General features: G+C 36.2%; 1 protein-coding gene across 4 annotated transcripts in view; it reads left to right on the top strand.

The window, feature by feature from the left end:
• The window catches only part of dia (diaphanous related formin 1), a 266,481-nt gene that overhangs the window by 131,312 nt on the left and 116,613 nt on the right, over nucleotides 1–18,556 (top strand). For all 4 annotated transcript variants that reach the window (XM_067123916.1, XM_067123917.1, XM_067123918.1 and 1 more), the window contains exon 6: nucleotides 15,521–17,773. In XM_067123916.1, coding sequence (XP_066980017.1) covers nucleotides 15,521–17,773 — 2,253 coding nt within the window. The remainder of the gene's footprint in view (nucleotides 1–15,520; nucleotides 17,774–18,556) is intronic.

Here is an 18,556-nt window from a genome sequence, read left to right as displayed (position 1 = left end):
TGATTTTTGATGAAAATTTTGCTAGTGAATTCAGTATTACATTATTGTGATTTTTTTTAAAGAGATGGGTAATATAAAGAAAATTAGCAAAATTTCATAAAGTGTATGTGTGAAAATTGTAATAAATGGAAATGAAAAAAGCATTGTATGTTTTGTATTATGAAATAATTTTAAAGGTGGAAATTAGTTTTGAACATCTTATAATTTTGTTCATGTGCTCTATGAGGGCATATACACATACTTATGTTATTGATAATTCCATACTTAAAGAGTTTCCCTTTTACGTGCTGCTTTAGGATTGCATCTCCGGCGTAAGTGGCAAGTTTCATGTGTTTGTCATAATTTCAGTGCACCCTCATAGTGTGTACAAATATAAATAGAGTCAGAAAGTGTTCAGATGACTTACACACCTCTTTTTTTATGCCTATACTCATTTATAAGGGTGAACAAATCAAGTGCTATGTGGTTACTAAACCAGTGAGATATTTTAGTAATAGTTTTCAGGTCACCTGTTATATTCTTTCAAGTAAATTTCATCATCCCTTTTTTCATTTTTTCAATTAGTTTTACTGATCATCAAGTCAGTACCGTACACTTTATTCATTTTTGGTAGATCTTATTTGTTGCTGCTGTCAAAATAAATTTTGATGGGTTAGTGTTTGTATCGTGTGTGCATATTAAGTGTTTGTGCATTTGTGTAAGTGTTACTATTCAAGCAGCAGTTATTAGTGTACTAATGTATGTATTTTTTCATACTTTTGCTTCCTTGAACATATGAATCATCTTGCTAGTACAGTATTGTATTTTGTTTTGTTCATTGTACATTGAACTATTTGCTTCCTTACATTTTTTCAATTCATTCCTGATTATTTTATTTTAGTTTCTTCTATTTTTCATTTAGTTTTAAATTCCCTCTTGGTTTGAGAAATGTAAAACAGTGCGTATTTTATTAAATTAAAAGAGTAAATGGTGAAGGAATTGGGTATAAAAAAGAATTGGATATTTCAACCATATCCATTACATATATTTTTCCCAATTTTTTCTGTCAAAGAAATCCTAGGTATCTCAGCTTTCTCCGAAAGAAAGAAAAGATTGACTGTATTCAGTAACTTAGCATATGGTCACAAGATTCCCCAGTGGGGCCCATGCATGGTGCAAGGAAGAACCGGGGAATGACGGTGGGTTAGTTTTTCTATCCCTGCAGGTATTTTGTCAGTGCCAAGGCTTCAGCAGAGCATCCAGATTAAGACTGGACCTCTCTTAATTCTCTTTTTTCCTTCCTTACACAGAAGGTTTGATTTATGGTTGACAACCTGCGAGTGGCTTTAGTTGTGATTTTGATTATTCTTAGAAAATGAAAGAGGGTGAAATTTGACAGGACACCTGTTGATCTATAGAATTTGGGTAGCTGACATGGTTTAACAAGATGAGCCTGATGTCAAGCTTTGTACCTATTTCTAGTTCTGATCTCAATGGATTGCTGACCCTCCAGGGGCTGGGAGCATTGTGTACAGTGAACCCCCGGTATTCACAGGGGATGCGTACCACACACACACACACACACACACACACACACACACACACACACCGTGAATAGCTAAAATCCGCGAATACCTAAAACCCCTCTAAAAACACGTAGAACTGCCCATTTTGATAGCTTACACCAAGAAAAACCCTGTAAAAATGCTCATACCTGAGTATTTTAATAGTTTTATCACAAAAAGTGCATTTATTAATGAAAATTATATGAAAATACAGTAATTAGTGAATATTTCTCAGTGAAAAATGCTGCGAATGAGGGAATTTTCCGCAAAAAATGGCTAGATATGTTCCACAGAGAAACCTGCGAATGAGTGAGTCCGCGAACCATGAGAACGCGAATACGGGGCGTTTACTGTATATCCAAATGTAAGCCTCGGGGTGGCCTGTAGGAGAGGGATTCATTCATCTTCCAAGTGTAGTCTTGTAGTAATGATGGGAAATTTCCTGGATGAATTTATTAGCCCACATCCCTTGATAAATAATTTAACTCTTAATGTTAATGACCACTGCATAGATATAAAAAAAATTTGGAAAACTTACCTTGCCAAACAAATCAGTCATATGTAAGAACATAGAGCTTTATGAAAATAAGGAACTGTAAAACAGATCTTTTACTAAGTTATGCTCCACTCTCGGGAACCATAATTGGTTAAAGTTCATGGCTTTTAAAAGAGAAAAGATTGTTGCCACTAAGACTTGTAAATATTTTATTAACAAGATGAACATCAAAATATTCTTCAGATAGCCCACAAACCTTACCATTAAAACTTAGACTATTTGGACAAACTACAGACCTTCCACCTTTTATGTTTAAACCTCATTGTAAATACTGTTTGAGGCATGGTCGGAAAAAATTCTACGTTACTAAATGTGCGTACAGTGGATCAAGTAGCTAGAATTATGGAGCACCAAAATTTAGCAGTGGTTCTTAAAACCATTAGGCACAGTCAGAAAGTCTGTTAATACACTATATAATACAAAACTTGAAGCATTGCAAAAGAGAAATTGATAAAATTTAAAATCTGAAGAAAAATCATTCACAAAATTACCAATGATAAAAAAGAACATGAACAATTGTTAAAGGTGAAATACCTCCTTCCTCATTATTTGAAAGTAGAATTAACCCTTACAGGCCGGTCTAAAACATACATTAAGAACACCCCAAGACCTGGCAAACTTTAAGATTGGCCAGTTGAAAAAACACTTCAGTCAAAATATGCAAATGAACATGATATAAGAAAAAATGTAAAAGATTTTCTGTACCTTCCATGGAAAGTTGAAATGATTGTTTCCAACCTGCTGGGCCTCTTTTCCATGACACTCATAAAAATACACTAATTTTAGTGAGTTGTACATGTTGTTTCTAATAATTTTTTATATTTTATTTTGTAAAATTACAATTACAGCTCACACAATATCATAACAGATGAGGTGTACTGGGAGGGGGAGATGTAGTATGTAGTAAGTAAGTAAGTATACCTTAGTTTTACCAGACCACTGAGCTGATTAACAGCTCTCCTAGGGCTGGCCCGAAGGATTAGACTTATTTTATGTGGCTAAGAACCAATTGGTTACTTATCAACGGGACCTACAGCTTATTGTGGAATCCGAACCACATTAAAGCGAGAAATGAATTTCTGTCACCAGAAATAAATTCCTCTAACTCTTCATCAACCGGCCAGGGGAATTGAACTCCGGCCCATCGAGTGACAGTCCGAAGCTCTACCGACTCAGCCAACAAAGGGCTTTATAGTATGTAGTACCTTTTAATGATTTATATATGTTCTCTCCAATATTTTTTTGTACTTTACAAAATTACAGTTACAGTTGACATCCTATCGTAAAAGATGAAAACTAAAACCAGCAACAATCCTGAGTCTGTTTATGGGCAAACATATTTGCGATATACTGAGACGGAGAGATGAAGGCAACTTACCCTGTGGTATCTCATGGGAAACTGTTCTTTCTCATATCACCAGCTGTGGTGTGAGTGTTGCCCTGAGTCATTTATGGCCCATTCAAGTAATTTGAACATTTTCCACAAAATTCGTTCAAACTGCATGGCATGAAATATAAATTCTTGCCTGAACGGGTCGGGATCGCACCCCAAAAGCTGTTATTATGCCTCACATGATCATGACGGATGCAAGAGGTTAAACACTCTAAAAATCCCAGGTAGCTGATCCCAAAACATAGCACATTGCACAAGCGGATGCAACACATGCTTTTTATGAAAATGCCAAAAAATTAGAATCTTTACACCAGATAATCTTAGGAATCTACTTTCTAATTTCAGGAATTTTTAAAATTACAGTAAAGGTCAAGAAAAGTAGTCACATAATAAATTGCATGTTGACCAGCTGACACAATATAGAAATAATTCCCGTAAACTTAAAAAAATAAAAACAAATTAAAAAATTATAATTTCTGAACTCACATTCAGATAACTTACAAAATTTGACAAAAATAATTTATCATATTTCCCAGTGTTGAAAAGCAAAGTTTACCATATTCTCTGGCATCAAAGATGCTCTAGCCTCAAAGACTCACTCCAGTTTTGATTAGGAAAATTTTGAAAAAGAAAACATAAAAATTGCACTACATTCAATAGTTGAAGTCTTGGTTTTGGTTGTTGTGCTGCGAACATTTGAATTTTCATTGCTTCAGCTGGTATAGCATATTAATTACTGTAGTTTTTTCAGTTCACTCATTAAAATTAGTTTTTTTCAAGTTTATTGATTTTTGTTTAATAAACTTTTCTGAATGGGACACGTCAGCGAACCGAAAAACGTCAACAGATTACCGAGTAATATACTTACATGGTTGAGGCTGCCCAGCTGTGTTTCACCAAAAGTATTTTTGGCCAGCAGTTTCTGAGTGCATGCACATGGATAGAGTTACAGCTGGTGCTTTTGCAGCATTTTTTTAGCCAAAGGAAAACAAAACACCAGGATAGGAAATATTATAAATATAGAATAACAGTTATACTTTTAAAAACCACATGAACATAGCATCCCAAATACAAGAACAAAAGAAAGATAAAATAAAGATTACGATCCACACAAGGTGGGTATTACATATAAGAAAAAACATTTTAGTCTTCAAGACTTGGAAACATTTTGCACATTGTTACATTAAATATTTTAAAAGTACAACATGAACAAGATTGATTATGATAGTTTTCCTATAGTAGGATTTAAAAGTAAACCCCTTTTAACATGTCATAATTTTCCATTTGTCGGCTGATAATGTTCTCTTAAGTCAGGGTCATTTAAAGAAGATGAAAGTACAAGTAATATTGGTATACAGTATTTTTTCCTATAGTAGGATTTAAAAGTAAACCCCTTTTAACATGTCATAATTTTCTGTTTGTCAGCTGATAATGTTCTCTTAAGCCAGGGTCATTTAAAGAAGATGAAAGTACAAGTAATGTTGGTATACAGTATTCAAGTTCCTACTCATCCGCCGACTCATCTACTGTAATGTGTCAATACAGGAATTAATATTATGTATTGATGCTTTTGTTTCTTTACTATTCTAATGTATGTATGATTTGTACCATTTATTCAGAATTCATATACAAGAGTTTTGATTGCTGTCAAGCAAAGATAACCTTTATGTCAGGCTAGGACAGGCCTAAGAAAAATGCTAAATATTGCATTTTTCTTAGACTTCCAAGATGCACAGTAAATTTCTAAGACTTAATTCATGGGAAAAATAGTCTTTGATAATAGCATATTAACAGGCTTAAGATCCAGGATATATTTAGGAAAAATTCAGAAGTTATTAAGGCCTTCCATCCCTAGAGTTCAGCAGTCCCCTTTAGATAAAGGGAAGGCAGTGGCTCCAGTTTCAGGTTGTTTGCAAGATCAAGGAGCAGGTGACATTTGCCTTCCTCCATTGTTGTCTTACATTGGAAGCACCTCCTCTCCAGAAATACTGAAGACTGTGGCAGGAGATTTTGAGAGAGTTTTGGGTTATTAAGGGGAAAGATTACTGATTGCCATTTTCAGAAACACACACACAACTCTCTCTCTCTCTCTCTCTCTCTCTCTCTCTCTCTCTCTCTCTCTCTCTCTCTCTCTCTCTCTAGCCCTTCGTTGGCTGAGTCGGTTGAGCTTCAGACTGTCACTCGATGGGGCGGAGTTCAATTCCCCCGGCCGGCTGATGAAGAGTTAGAGGAATTTATTTCTGGTGATAGAAATTCATTTCTCGCTATAATGTGGTTCGGATTCCACAATAAGCTGTAGGTCCCGTTGCTAAGTAACCAATTGGTTCTTAGCCACGTAAATAAGTCTAATCCTTCGGGCCAGCCCTAGGAGAGCTGTTAATCAGCTCAGTGTTCTGGTAAAACTAAGGTATACTTAACTTTTTTTTTCTCTCTCTCTCTCTTTTAAATCCTATGTGAGGGTTTTAGTGAGCCTTTTGCATTGGTCTGTGAAGCAAGGTTAGTGGTAGACAAAGGAGGGATTTAGGAGTGGTCTGGCTATTTTGGTCCTCAAGGTGACAGGTGACAGGAGGATGGCAGATCATGTGACCTGAAACCAACCACAAGGGCAACATACAGTACCTGGGTGTGAATGCAAACTGAGTGGAAGCCTTGCTTTGCCCTCGGAGGACAGGTTATTCTTATCCCTGCAGAAGTGTCTGCAAGTTAGGATTCTCCTGCCAAAATGAATCAGTGCCTCGTAAGTCACCCTATTCACAAGAGAGGTTGGTCCGTTACAATCAGTTCCCCCCAGTTACAACTGAACAGGCTATGGAATCTCGCTAAAGGTCAGACAGCCTCTGAGTTCTTGTAATACAGAACATCAGGAAGGTTTTTGTTGGTAGCAGGATACTCAAAAACCAATAAGTAGGTGTCTCTCTTGTTTTGCTGGCCTAAGGAAGTCTCTTACTTTTGGATGTGTTCAGTCAGGGGTGGAGTGCTCATCTCTTATTGGTTGCAAGGGACAGAAGGATGCATGTCATTTATGCATCTAGATCTGAGGCTGTTTCCAGTCAGTATGGGTAAAACTTGAGGCATCACAATGGAAAGCACCACCATATTTACATACCTTAAGACTAGAGGGAGAAGAAAACCTGAGGCTCTGTGCCAGCTAACAATCATCATTCTTATTTGTGCACATTATAAAAAAGTCTAGCTGGCACCAAGATTTGTTCTGTGGATGCACAGTGTAGTTGGTGGCAGCATCTGCTGACGGAACAAGGTACTAACCTCAAAATGTCCTTACATTTAGAGATCTATTAGTATCTCTGCAGTAATGGGGAACTACCAACAGACCTTTTCATGAATAGCCTCCGTTACAGGATGCAGGCTTGTTACTCTGCCTTTCAGATGCAGATTTTTTTTTAAGAGTAGTTTTACCAGACTCTTGATTTGAAAGAACTCTTCTTGGGCTGCCCTGAAGGATTAGTTGGTGATTTTATACGTAAAATTTATTTGTGGTAAATTAGATTTTATTCAAGAGGTGGCAGTGTTGTAAAAATTTTAGCATTGTTTAGATTTTATTCAAGAGGAGACAGTGTTGTAAAAACTTTAGCATTGTTTCTAGAGAAAATATCTTATTTTCAGCTGTAATTTCTTTAATTGTGTGGTTTTTAAAATATAAGTTATTTTCAGCTTCAATTTCTTTAATTGTGTGGTGTTTAAAATATAAGTTTCTTGGTCATTGATATTTCGGCAGTCTGTAAAAATATGCTGTATAGATGTGTTTGACATGCTGTATAACAAATTGGTGGGGACTGTGGCAGATGCAAGAACCTGAAAGATAGACATCTTAATATACACTTGGTATAGTCTGGAGCCTTGATAATGAAAGTCTTAGGAATGGTCCAGAATTCCAGGAAACTATCTGTGATGTAGGGTGCCCAACTCTAGCCATATTAAGAATGGTTTCTGTTTCTTTTGGACCTTCATAAGATGTTTGCAGGAGTCCTCCCAACTGAGAGAAACTTGTAAAGCAATCAGATTCCCTCCAGTTTCATGGAAACTTGTATTGCTTGACCTTCATTTCTGAAGGTTATCCAGGAAGATTTTGTTTAGAGAATGTATTTTTATAGGTGCAGCTGGGGCTATCTTCAGGCCATGAGTTACCTCAGCCCTCAAGTTTTACCATTATAAATGGATGCTGTTCTGTGGTAGGTGTGGTGACATAGAAGATGTCATTCTCTGTCGTTAGGGGATATAGGTTGGTCCGATTTTGGGTTCTTAAGTAGAACTGGAAAGGCTTTACCAACATTTTAGAAAGTTCTTAAAAAATCTATCCAGATTTACAAGTAGGACCTTGCCTGAACTTTAACCCCTTCGGTACTGCATGATGCATAATCGGCGAGATGTTGTATCCCGCATTTTCCCAACTTATCCTAGAGTCCATATAACCATGAAATAAAAGGTTTTAATAGCATCCATTCTGCTTTGTATATTAATGGAAATGAATGTGAATTCAAAATATACACGTGCATATATATGTACACACACACACACATATATATACACATACACATATATATATATATCCAAAATCAAACAAAAAACACATATATATATATATATCCAAAATCAAACAAAAAACACATACATATCCCCCTCTTTTGCCTCTTGCCATATCAATCCATGAATTTTCCTTTTTTCTGGGTATTTTCTTGAAAAAATAATGCAGCTCTCTCATTAGCCCATGAGCAAAGAGTTATCATCACTTTATCATAAAAAAAAAATTTATATGCATCCCCAAGCCCTGGATTTAGCCCTGAAAAGTCATCACAAAAGTCTGGCATCATTGCTGGGTAACAGTCCTCAAATATGTTGGTAACATAGGTCCAGCCACCGTCCACTCTCGTTCTTCAACTTCATCATCACTTACTTCATCACTTGAGAGCTCGTCACTGCTCTCATATTCTTCCTCAGAAGGAACATATTCCTCGGAAGAGATATCACTGCTTTCACTCATGTGTTTTGCTGTGAAAATGAAGGTAAAACGAAGAAAATCATGAAAAAAACAGACGTGTGAACTTCAGCATGACTGTGCATAAACTGATGATGAGAAGGCTGTGACGTCACAGCCAAGAATGTCCATGAGTGGCTGAAAAATAAGTAGGAGGAGCTCAGCGTTGGTTAGTACAGCCTACCCACACCTGCAAAAATAAATAGTAGACATAACCCAGCACTGCAAGTATTCCCTATTACGTTATGGAGTTATGACAACATATATACGTCGTAGGTAGCGTCACAGTACCCTTTATGACGTCGTAGAAACATCACGGTGCCGAAGGGGTTAAAGAGCCTTTTAAAAACTCCTCTGGAATAAGCTTCCATTCTGTCCTTAAACTGTTGTTTCTTGAAAAGAAGTCAGTGAAATGCATACCCTCTATATTGGGATCCCAGTTTCCTTCACCATCTCATCTCCCACTCCTGTGTTAAGGATGATGGAGATGACCTTTGTCCAATCAGGGCAATTCTCATCTGACTTCTTAGGACAAAGGTATACATATAGATTTTCCTTTATACAGAACTTATTAAGCAGCTTTTGAAGAATGCTTTCATATTGACACAGAAAAGTTATTTTTAGAACTTGTAAGAGTTTTCCAGTTGGCAAAACAGCCAAGTTAAACATGAAGCCCTTGAGATAAAAGTCTTCAACACATTTTAATGGTTGGAACTGGGAGGTTGTAAACTCCCTTTTCATGTTTTTATCTAGGAAACTTGACTCTCAAGTACTTATATTTTTTGTGCTTTCATTGCATTGTTTTTAGCCAACAGCTGTGCCTTTTAAATTAAGCAAGTGCTCAACTCTGGTACATCCGGTAACCATGCAGTTACATTTCCCCCAATTTACATCCGGTAACCATGCAGTTACATTTCTCCCAATTTACTACACAGTTTTACCCTTGTCTTCATTAGAGCTGGTGGTTCAGTTTCCATTGTACCCCAGAAGTTCTCAGGTCTCTTTTTCCCAGTCCTGTTGCTACTTAGGCTACATTATAAGTATTGTGTTAGGATTAAGCAAGTCTAGTTTAAAAAAATTTACTTTGTACATAAGTACTGTTTATAATCAGAGCACCCTCCTCCCAGTCCCTTGAGATACTTGCAGCAATTCAGACCACATAAGACGTGAGAAAGCTAGGTACTGGCTGCCAGTTGCTGCCATTCTCCTTTTTTTTTTTTCTGCAAAAGCTGAGGTGTCTAGGATTTCTGGGACAAATGAAATGGACCATATTATAAATACGGGTTTGCAGAAAAGAATCAATTTTGTATTTAAAAAACACAGAAACAATATGCAAATAACTTATAAACATAACAACTCAAGTACAGCAGGACAATTGAAACTCATATACTATCTGTGCACAGTGGGCATGTAACTAAAAACGAGTACTAAGTGTACATGGATAGTATCCACAAACTAAAAATAAATACTAAATATATGGGCATGACAAATTTATATAGAAAGTGAGTTGCTCGAGTAAATTCAAGTTACATGACGCCCACAAACTTTCACAAGTGCTTGTATGAGAGAAGAACTTTGTAAGTATGTTAAAAAAAGTTTGTTTACTTTCATTTCTTTAATGCTGATAAAATTACAACAGTAAGATGGGAAGTTGTAGGACACACAACAATTGTGTTGGCTGTATTCATTAGGCCTAAAGCACATAGTTGAGAAGGGGAGGTGATGGAATTTCCCAAAAGAGGGAGGTCTCACTGAGCATTAAACACAAATGCTTTTTTTTTTTAAGTATGTTATCAGCACTCAATTCACCTTTCCAAATGAGGTTAAGGCATCACTAAAATAGGGGTTTTGTAATTGTGGATGATACAAATTATTAAACATTTTGTATCGTCTCCACATTGCCATTCTTTCAGCCAGTTTTTCTGTACTTATGAAAGTCAGATGAGCATGTACCTTGTTCTGAATCAAAAACCATTCTTAGTTTCTGCATGTTAAGAATGAGAGGCTATCATTATTTGTACCACTTTTCACTGTCTTGCCCATTTATAGTCATACGCTCATTCTGGAATGTTGTGTTAGTCAAGGCTTCATGTTGGTTATAGAAGGATGGGAATAGCCATGTGAGTCAGTAAATGTACATATTTAGCTGATCCAGTTAGTATTCTGAATTTATGCTAGGATGGTTGACAGTAAAGTGACCAATAAAAGTGGAGGCTAAAGGCAGATTTCTTTTATCTCTAATCTGAAACTGTGAACGTAGTATCACTGCTGTGCAGTACTACTATAGAAAGCGAGGAGCAACACAAGGATGTTTCTTGAGTACCTGTCTGTGAACACTGTTGGAAGACATCATGGTTGCATACCATTGTTTTGCCCCTGTGACATACACTGCTAAGTAGTTCCAGTGCTTATTAACTAAATTATACTCATCACACTGTTCCGTGCAATATTTCATGGGCATTAGAGTCAGTTTTGATAATTTAAATGATTTCTTTTGATTTTTTTTTTTTTTTTTTTTGGAATTTTTTTCACTCAGTGACTTACAGGCAGTCCCTGGTTATCAGTGGGCTCGGTTATCGGCGATCTGGTTTTTCAGGGCTTGTCTAGCGATGAAAATTGACAGTTTTTGGCACCAATTTCTGCTTATCGCCCCCAATACATATCTAACAGTGGTGCTGATAACCAAAAATCAGCAATTTTCGGCGCTTATTAGTGCCAGTAAGTGCCGAAAAATGCAGAAAAATGCCGATCTTCAGTTATCAGCGATTTTCACTTGTCATCATGCCATCGGAATGGAACCTTACTGATAACTGGGAACCGCCTGTATTTAGAAAAGCAACAAACTTAGGTAGTAATATTTGCTGAATTAGATTATGTTAGAGCAAATGATATTTTTGGTTTTATCATAGGGAAGACTGTTACACTATTTTGTTTATTCTGAAGTCAAAGCTAATGAGGCAAATATAACCATTATCTGCTAAATGGGACTGGCAAACATCAATAATGATAAGGCAAAATATAACCATTATCGTCGAAAATCGTCAAAAAATCATAAGAAAACTAAATGGGACTTGAAAACAAAAACATTATTATTGAGTTTACATAAAAAAACCTTCAAATTATGATTATTCTGCCGTTTTTGGGCCAATGATAAGGCAAAATACTGGTCTCAAGATAGTTGGCAGATAGTGTGAGACAGAAAGCTCCTCCTTGCTGCCCGTTATCCCTATCATAGTACTCTTTTGGCAGGTACTTCCATTAGGAATGTCTGCTTCCTGCCATACTGGCAAAATATGGATGTGAAATTGAGGGTTTCAAAATAGGAATGTATATATGAATTTAATACCATCGTACTAGGACATAGGAATACTGGCAGTCCCCGGTTAATGGCAATCCAGTTTTATGGGGCTTGTCTAGCGATGAAAATCTGAAATTTTCAGCGCCAAAAATAGCTGATTTCCACTTATCGGCACCAATAATTGGGTATTGGTGCCGATACATCCCTAACAGAGGCGCTGATGACCGAAAATCTGCGCTTTTTGGCACCAATAAGCCCTGAAAATCGCCGATTTTTGGTAAGCAGCGATTTTCGGTTATCATCGCACCCTCAGAACGGAACCCCCGCTGATAACCGGGGACTGCCTGTAGTCTCACATGAGAGGATAATATAATCTTGACTTCGAATCAGACAAGTAAATGAAATTGGATTTGATTCCATTTGGTTTGGTTAAGTTCTAAAAGAGTGTTTTTTTTTTCTAAGAATAGAATGGGGTCTTTCTCTCCCTGGGTTCTTTTAAAGCATCCTAATCCTTTCATGAATCCCAGTCACTTACTTTTGGTTGGAGACAAGTCATATATCTTTGATGGGGAATGCATGTCATTAATTTGAAACAGTATACATTTTTCTACCCACAGTGTTCCCCACAACCTATAGGTTTCTAGGATTTGCTGATGACTTCTGTTATTTTTTTACTGAAAGATAGTCTGGCCCTTTTGGTGTGCTTCCTACAGCCTTTCATATTGCTGCCATGTTGGGGGATCATCATTGGTGGCATTTTTTTTTTTTAGTCCTTTGTAAATATAAATTGGCAATGATTTTTCATAAAAAATTGCGTTGTATAAAGTTTAATTTAGTTTTCAGGGTAATAGACATCATAGATTTAAGAAAAATTTCCTTTGGTGCAGTTTTTTTTAGAAATTTAAAGCCTAAGAGGTCGTATAATTTTTTATTGTCATATTTTATTTATTCATTGCCATGTAATTTGTTCCTTGTTTGTAAAACTTCAGAAAGGCTACCTTTCTAAAGTGATAAGAGAATGATACAGTTTACTCCTCTTAACAATGGGTGATATATTTTTGTGGCCATGTGAATCACTGAAATTTACAGATAAGTGTTACCAGTACAGGCAGTCCCCGGTTATTGGCCGGGGTTCCGTTTTGAGGGTGTGATGATAACCAAAAATCGGTGCTTTTTCGGTAATTGTCGGGGCTTTTCGGTGCCGAAAAGCGCCTATTTTTGGTTATCGGCGCCTCTGTTAGGTATGTATCAGTGCCAATACCCAATTATTGGCGTCGATAAGTGGAAATCTGTGATTTTCGGCGCTGAAAATTGCTGATTTTCATTGCTAGACAAGCGCCGTGAAACCAGATCGCCATTAACCAAGCCCTCCGTTAACCAGAGACTGCCTGTACTTGTAAGAATTTGTAGAGTCTCGTTAGACCATGGCTGTTAGGTGAGATTTTAGTGCCTCCCTGAGTTTTATCCTTAAATGATATGCTGGTGTTAGAGTATTATGAAATAATGTATATGGCCCATTTGCAAAATGGCATCAGTCTATTTGTGTGGACTGACAAAACACAATCAGTATATTGAGACTTAATTATACTGTATATGCAAGTACAGTTCATCACAAGTTTTTCTTATTGAAAGGATATAAGAAGTAAGAATTGGTAAATTGTATTACAATTTACAGACAATAAACCCTTGAATAAGAAGGATTGGTTTAAAGCACTGCCATATACAGTATTTGAAGGCTTGATGCATTGTCGGTAGAGTGATACAGTATTGTATTTTAAAGTTTTGACCTTGGAATGGATCATAACTTCCTTTTCAGCTTTAAAAATGGAACCAAATAGTAGGTTTTAGTGTCTAGTTTATTTTCTGAATTTCCCTTTTTATAAATATAAAGTATCTTAATGTTTTACATGATCATAGTTTTTCCTTCCAAGAGTAAATAGATTCAGTACCCAGTATTTTAAATATGACCTCGAATTTCTTTTGATTTTAAGTGCTGCATTAAAAGATACATTTCTCTTGGGGGTTGGATTTCCTGATTTAAATAGTTTGTACATTCTTAAAGAAAGCCATTATTGTAGGTAAATAAATTATTTTTTTATTTTTCCATATAAATAAGTTACTTTGGTAAACATGTTAGAATGTTAAATAATTTTTTTTTATTTATATTATTAAGGTTATAGCTCCATTTTCAATTTCTTCCCTATTATTAGTAAACAATTGGCCCATATAGGTTTGTCACACATGGCAATGTGAGGTACGTGTTAGTGGTTTCACACCTTTGTGTGCGCACTGTGCATTATAGTTGTGCATCTTAACTGCAGAAACCAATATTTGCAATTTTACTTGTGTTAGATATGCTTCTTATTCCTAAATTTCCTTTTTGCTATTGAGTCTTGGTAAATGCACATGATATTTTCATACTTTATTCTGCATGTAATGTATAGTAGATGGAACTTGTAGAGTATTTTTACTAACTTTTTGTCTTTCTTTCTTTGCCTGCGATGATTATTTTCATAGTCCTCAGGAGGGGTAAGTCTTATCATTTTTCTAAATCATGTTCTGAAATGCTTTTTTTTTTTTTTTTTTTGTCAAGTTCACTTTATTTCATTAGCAAAAATCTTAGTGTTTTTTATTATTTTTTCCAAACTAAGAATTGGACTGTTTTTTATTATTTTTTCCAAACTAAGAATTAGACTTCTCTGTGTTTACAAGAAATTTAAGTAAGCAATTGTAAATTCGTTGCCAGTTACTGTATCCATGTATTTTAAAGTCAAGAGCATAGCTTGCACAGATATGTACAGTATATAAGAATAATTTATGTGCTATTCGTTAATGTAAACTGTCATGGCAAGAACTTCAGTTTAATGTTAAATCATCTCATACAGTATAAGCAGAGATGGTTTTCAGAGTTTAGAGTTGTCCTTGCCAATGATTTTTTCCCGAAGTTCAGAGCTACTCAGCCACTTAATTTTTTTAAGACTAGAATTTGTTTTGAAATATGCTTGTTTAGACTACATAGTGTGACATCAACAAACCTGTAATTTATTAGGTAATATGAGTGAATTTTTTTATAAGAACAAACCCTTCGGGTCAGCTCAGTGGTTAAGTGAAGTTTATCATTAATAACAAACTAACTTCATTTCAAAGTCTTTTCTTGTGGAAGTGTTTAAGACCCACTCCAGCTTCCCCATTTCTGCCCTGCACTGCAAACTTGACTCTTACCTTTGCAGCTCTCATAACCTGCCCAGAGTTAGATGATAATACTGGATGGTTATTCAAATTTTTGTATCCATTAGATGTGGACTAAATAGTTGCTCCCTCTGTTTATATCCTTCACAGTTTTTTTTTTTTTTTACAGTTGTATGATGTCATCATGTGAGGGAATGTGGCAAGGACAAATATGAAAAATAATAAAAGTTAACCAAAAATGTATTTACATTGGTGACAGGGCATTAGTGAGTAACATAAAATACTAAAGGCCTGTGCTTGACTTAAATGGAGAAGTGTTTAATGGCATCTCTTTTAAGAATTAATGGTTTCTAGATAATCCTTCATATGCTGAATGAAGTAAAGAGAACATCTTTATGTACTTGCTCAGCTAGCATTAATTATACTTGTATGCATTGTGATTTAAATACACACAAAACTTTCCTAATTAAGTGTAGCAATAATTGCATTATAATATTTAATACTGAAGTAGCTCATTCAGTTATTATAACAATTTTTTTTCTTACAGTGGAAACAACAGTAAGCACTGGGACAGTGTTCAATATGAAGCCATCAAGTGCCTGAAAGTAATTTGCAATAACATCGTTGGTATCAGAGAGTTCTTCCGTCAATCTGAAGGCTTCACACTTCTGGCTCAGAGTCTTAATCCTGCAAAACCCAATATCATGCTGGAGGTACTTAGACTGCTTTGCAGCTTTTGCCTTCCAATTTGGCAGCAGGAGGGTTTAGATGGTCATAGAGAAGTTTTAGATGCTATCACAATAGTTGGTGAACTGAAGAAGCAGGAGAGATTTGCACCCATAGTCATGGGTCTTGGAATGCAAGGGAATGATCCCATGAGGCTAAGTTGCTTGTCATTGGTTAATGCCCTTATCAATTTTGTTCCTGATGATAACCTGGATTTCAGATTGCATTTAAGAAATGAATTCATGCGCAATGGTTTGCAAGACCTACTTGAAATATTAAAAAAGAGTGATCATGTTGACTTACAAAAGCAGGTTGAGGTGTTTCACAAGTCCCGTCTTGAAGATTTTGAAGATTGGCAGGATCGATTTTTCACCCATGTTGATGAAATGGAAGATCTTGGGAGATGTTTTGAAATTGTTAGACAGCAAGTACAAGACTCCTCATGTGAAACTCCTTTTTTATCAATATTGCAGCATTTAGCATTTATAAGAGATGATGAAAATGTAAGAGCTGCATATTTTAAATTGATTGAAGAGTGTGTGTCACAGATTGTTTTACATAAGAATGGATGTGATCCTGATTTTCGTGCTACGAAGAGGTTTGAAATCAAAGTTGATCAACTTTTGGATCAGTTTAAGGAAGAAACTCGTTACAAGAGTGAAAAAGTTGCTACAGAGTATCAGTTACAACTTCAGGAAGCATTGACCACAAATCAGAAGCTAGAAGCAGAGTTGTCATTAGTGAAGAGTCGCCTTGAGGAAGCAGTGAAGGGCATTGACCCAAATAAAAAGGGTGGCTTACCAACGGTACCAGGTTTAGAAAAAATTGTAGGTGGACCACCGCCTCCTCCTCCACCCCCAGGAATGGGTGGTCCACCACCTCCACCTCCACCTCCTGGGATGGGAGGTCCCCCTCCACCACCACCCCCTCCAGGTATGGGAGGTCCTCCTCCACCACCACCTCCTCCTGGGATGGGTGGTCCACCTCCACCTCCACCACCTCCTGGAATGGGTGGGCCACCACCTCCTCCACCTCCAGGTATGGGTGGTCCTCCTCCTCCTCCAGGTATGCCAGTGGTTAGAGGACCTCCTCCAGATGTTCTTCCATATGGAATGACCTTAAAGAAAACTATGAAACCACCTGCTCAAACAAAGCGTCTTCAGTGGAACAAATTGACGCCAAGTAAGATGAGCGAAAACAGCCTCTGGGTACAACTTAATAAAAAGGATGGGAAAATTAATCATGTTGTTTTGAAAAACCTCAGCGAGCAGTTTGCAGTGAAACAGGTTAAGAAAACCAATGTTGAACAAGTAGAAAAAGCAGCCAAGAAGGACAAAGAACTTCAAGTGCTTGACCAGAAAACGAATCAGAATCTTTCTATTGCACTCCGTGGTCAGTTCAAGCACATGAGCCTAGAAGACATTCGTTTAGCTATTCTACAGTGTGATGAAAGTGTTCTTTGTGTAGATTCCTCTGGAGCTATAGATTCATCAACTCTACATAATCTCATTACAGCTTTGCCAGATCATGAAATAATTAAGAAGCTGGTTAATTTAGAAGCTAATGCAGAGGAGCTAGCAGAAGGAGAACTTTTCTTACATAAGATTGGTAAGATTAAGAAATTGGTGCCTTTGCTGAAAAACATGGCTTTCAAGACTGAATACCCATCCTTAATTAAAGAAACAAGACTTGATATTGTAAATAGTAAAGCTGCATTAGATGAACTTATTAATTCCAAAAAGTTTGAAAAAGTTCTCTTGTATGTTCTTGAGTTTGGAAATGTACTTAATTCTGGCTCTAGAAATGCTGATACTATTGGTTTTGATATTAGTTTCCTTCCTAAACTTGCAAACACAAAAGATGCCAGTGGACATACATTGCTGCATTATTTAGCTGAAACCATGTTGAAAGAGGAAGCAGACAATGCTGATTTTGAAGATGGTTTGTTGCATTTCTCGGATGCAGAACGTGTAAATATTGACGGTGTCAAAGCAAATATTGCAAAAATGAAAAAGGAAATCAAGAATATAGGCAGTGATTTGCAGAGGCACACCAAACAGGATCCAGAAGATAGGTCAGTAGATTTTATTACATTTTCAGTTCTGTTTTATTTGAAACATTAAATTTTTTGGTGTTTACATTTTTTCATTACCGTAATTTCTGCAAATATGTGAATACAGTCACCACCCTTACTGACATTCAAGTTACAAAGATTCATAGATATGAACAGACAGGGTCACAAGTTCAAATTTTGCTCTGCTCACCCATTCTGCTATTAAGAATTTTTGCAAAGAACAGAAGAACCCAAGGAAGAAGAACCTATTCCTTTAACTCCTTCCCTGATTATCCCAAGTATTCTCGTGATTAACTACCATGTATTCTTATTACAATCATGAGAATACTCATTCACACTAGTAAAAATTTTCTATATTTCCTCTCAATTCCCATTTTCTATATTTCTTCTCCCCATGGGAAATGTTTTATTATGGATTTTTATCAAATGGCAGTGTGCATTGTTTACTCTGTGAACTTCAAATGTCAGACACTGCTCCTGCGAAATTTTCTCCAAGTTCATAACTTTCAAAGCGGGGAAAAAATACTAAATTTTTAATGTTGCATGAATCTGAATTTTATTATATCTTTACCCTTCTAGCATCCAAAGTACAATAATTCTTTTTAATGCTGCATGATTTCAAATGCAGTGAAAATAGTATAATCTATGACTTCTTAGTTAACTTAGGAATGTAAACATCAACAAAATTATACACTACATATTAAGAACCAGTTTATGAACAATTCAAGATATGAACGGCTGTCTGGAACATAACTCGTTCATAAGTAGGGTGATGTCTGTATT

This window comes from Macrobrachium rosenbergii, chromosome 21 (genome assembly GCF_040412425.1).
Source record: "Macrobrachium rosenbergii isolate ZJJX-2024 chromosome 21, ASM4041242v1, whole genome shotgun sequence".
Lineage (NCBI taxonomy): Eukaryota > Metazoa > Arthropoda > Malacostraca > Decapoda > Palaemonidae > Macrobrachium > Macrobrachium rosenbergii.
Note: the sequence above shows the minus strand (reverse complement) of the source record. Positions and strands in the feature narration are given on the sequence as shown.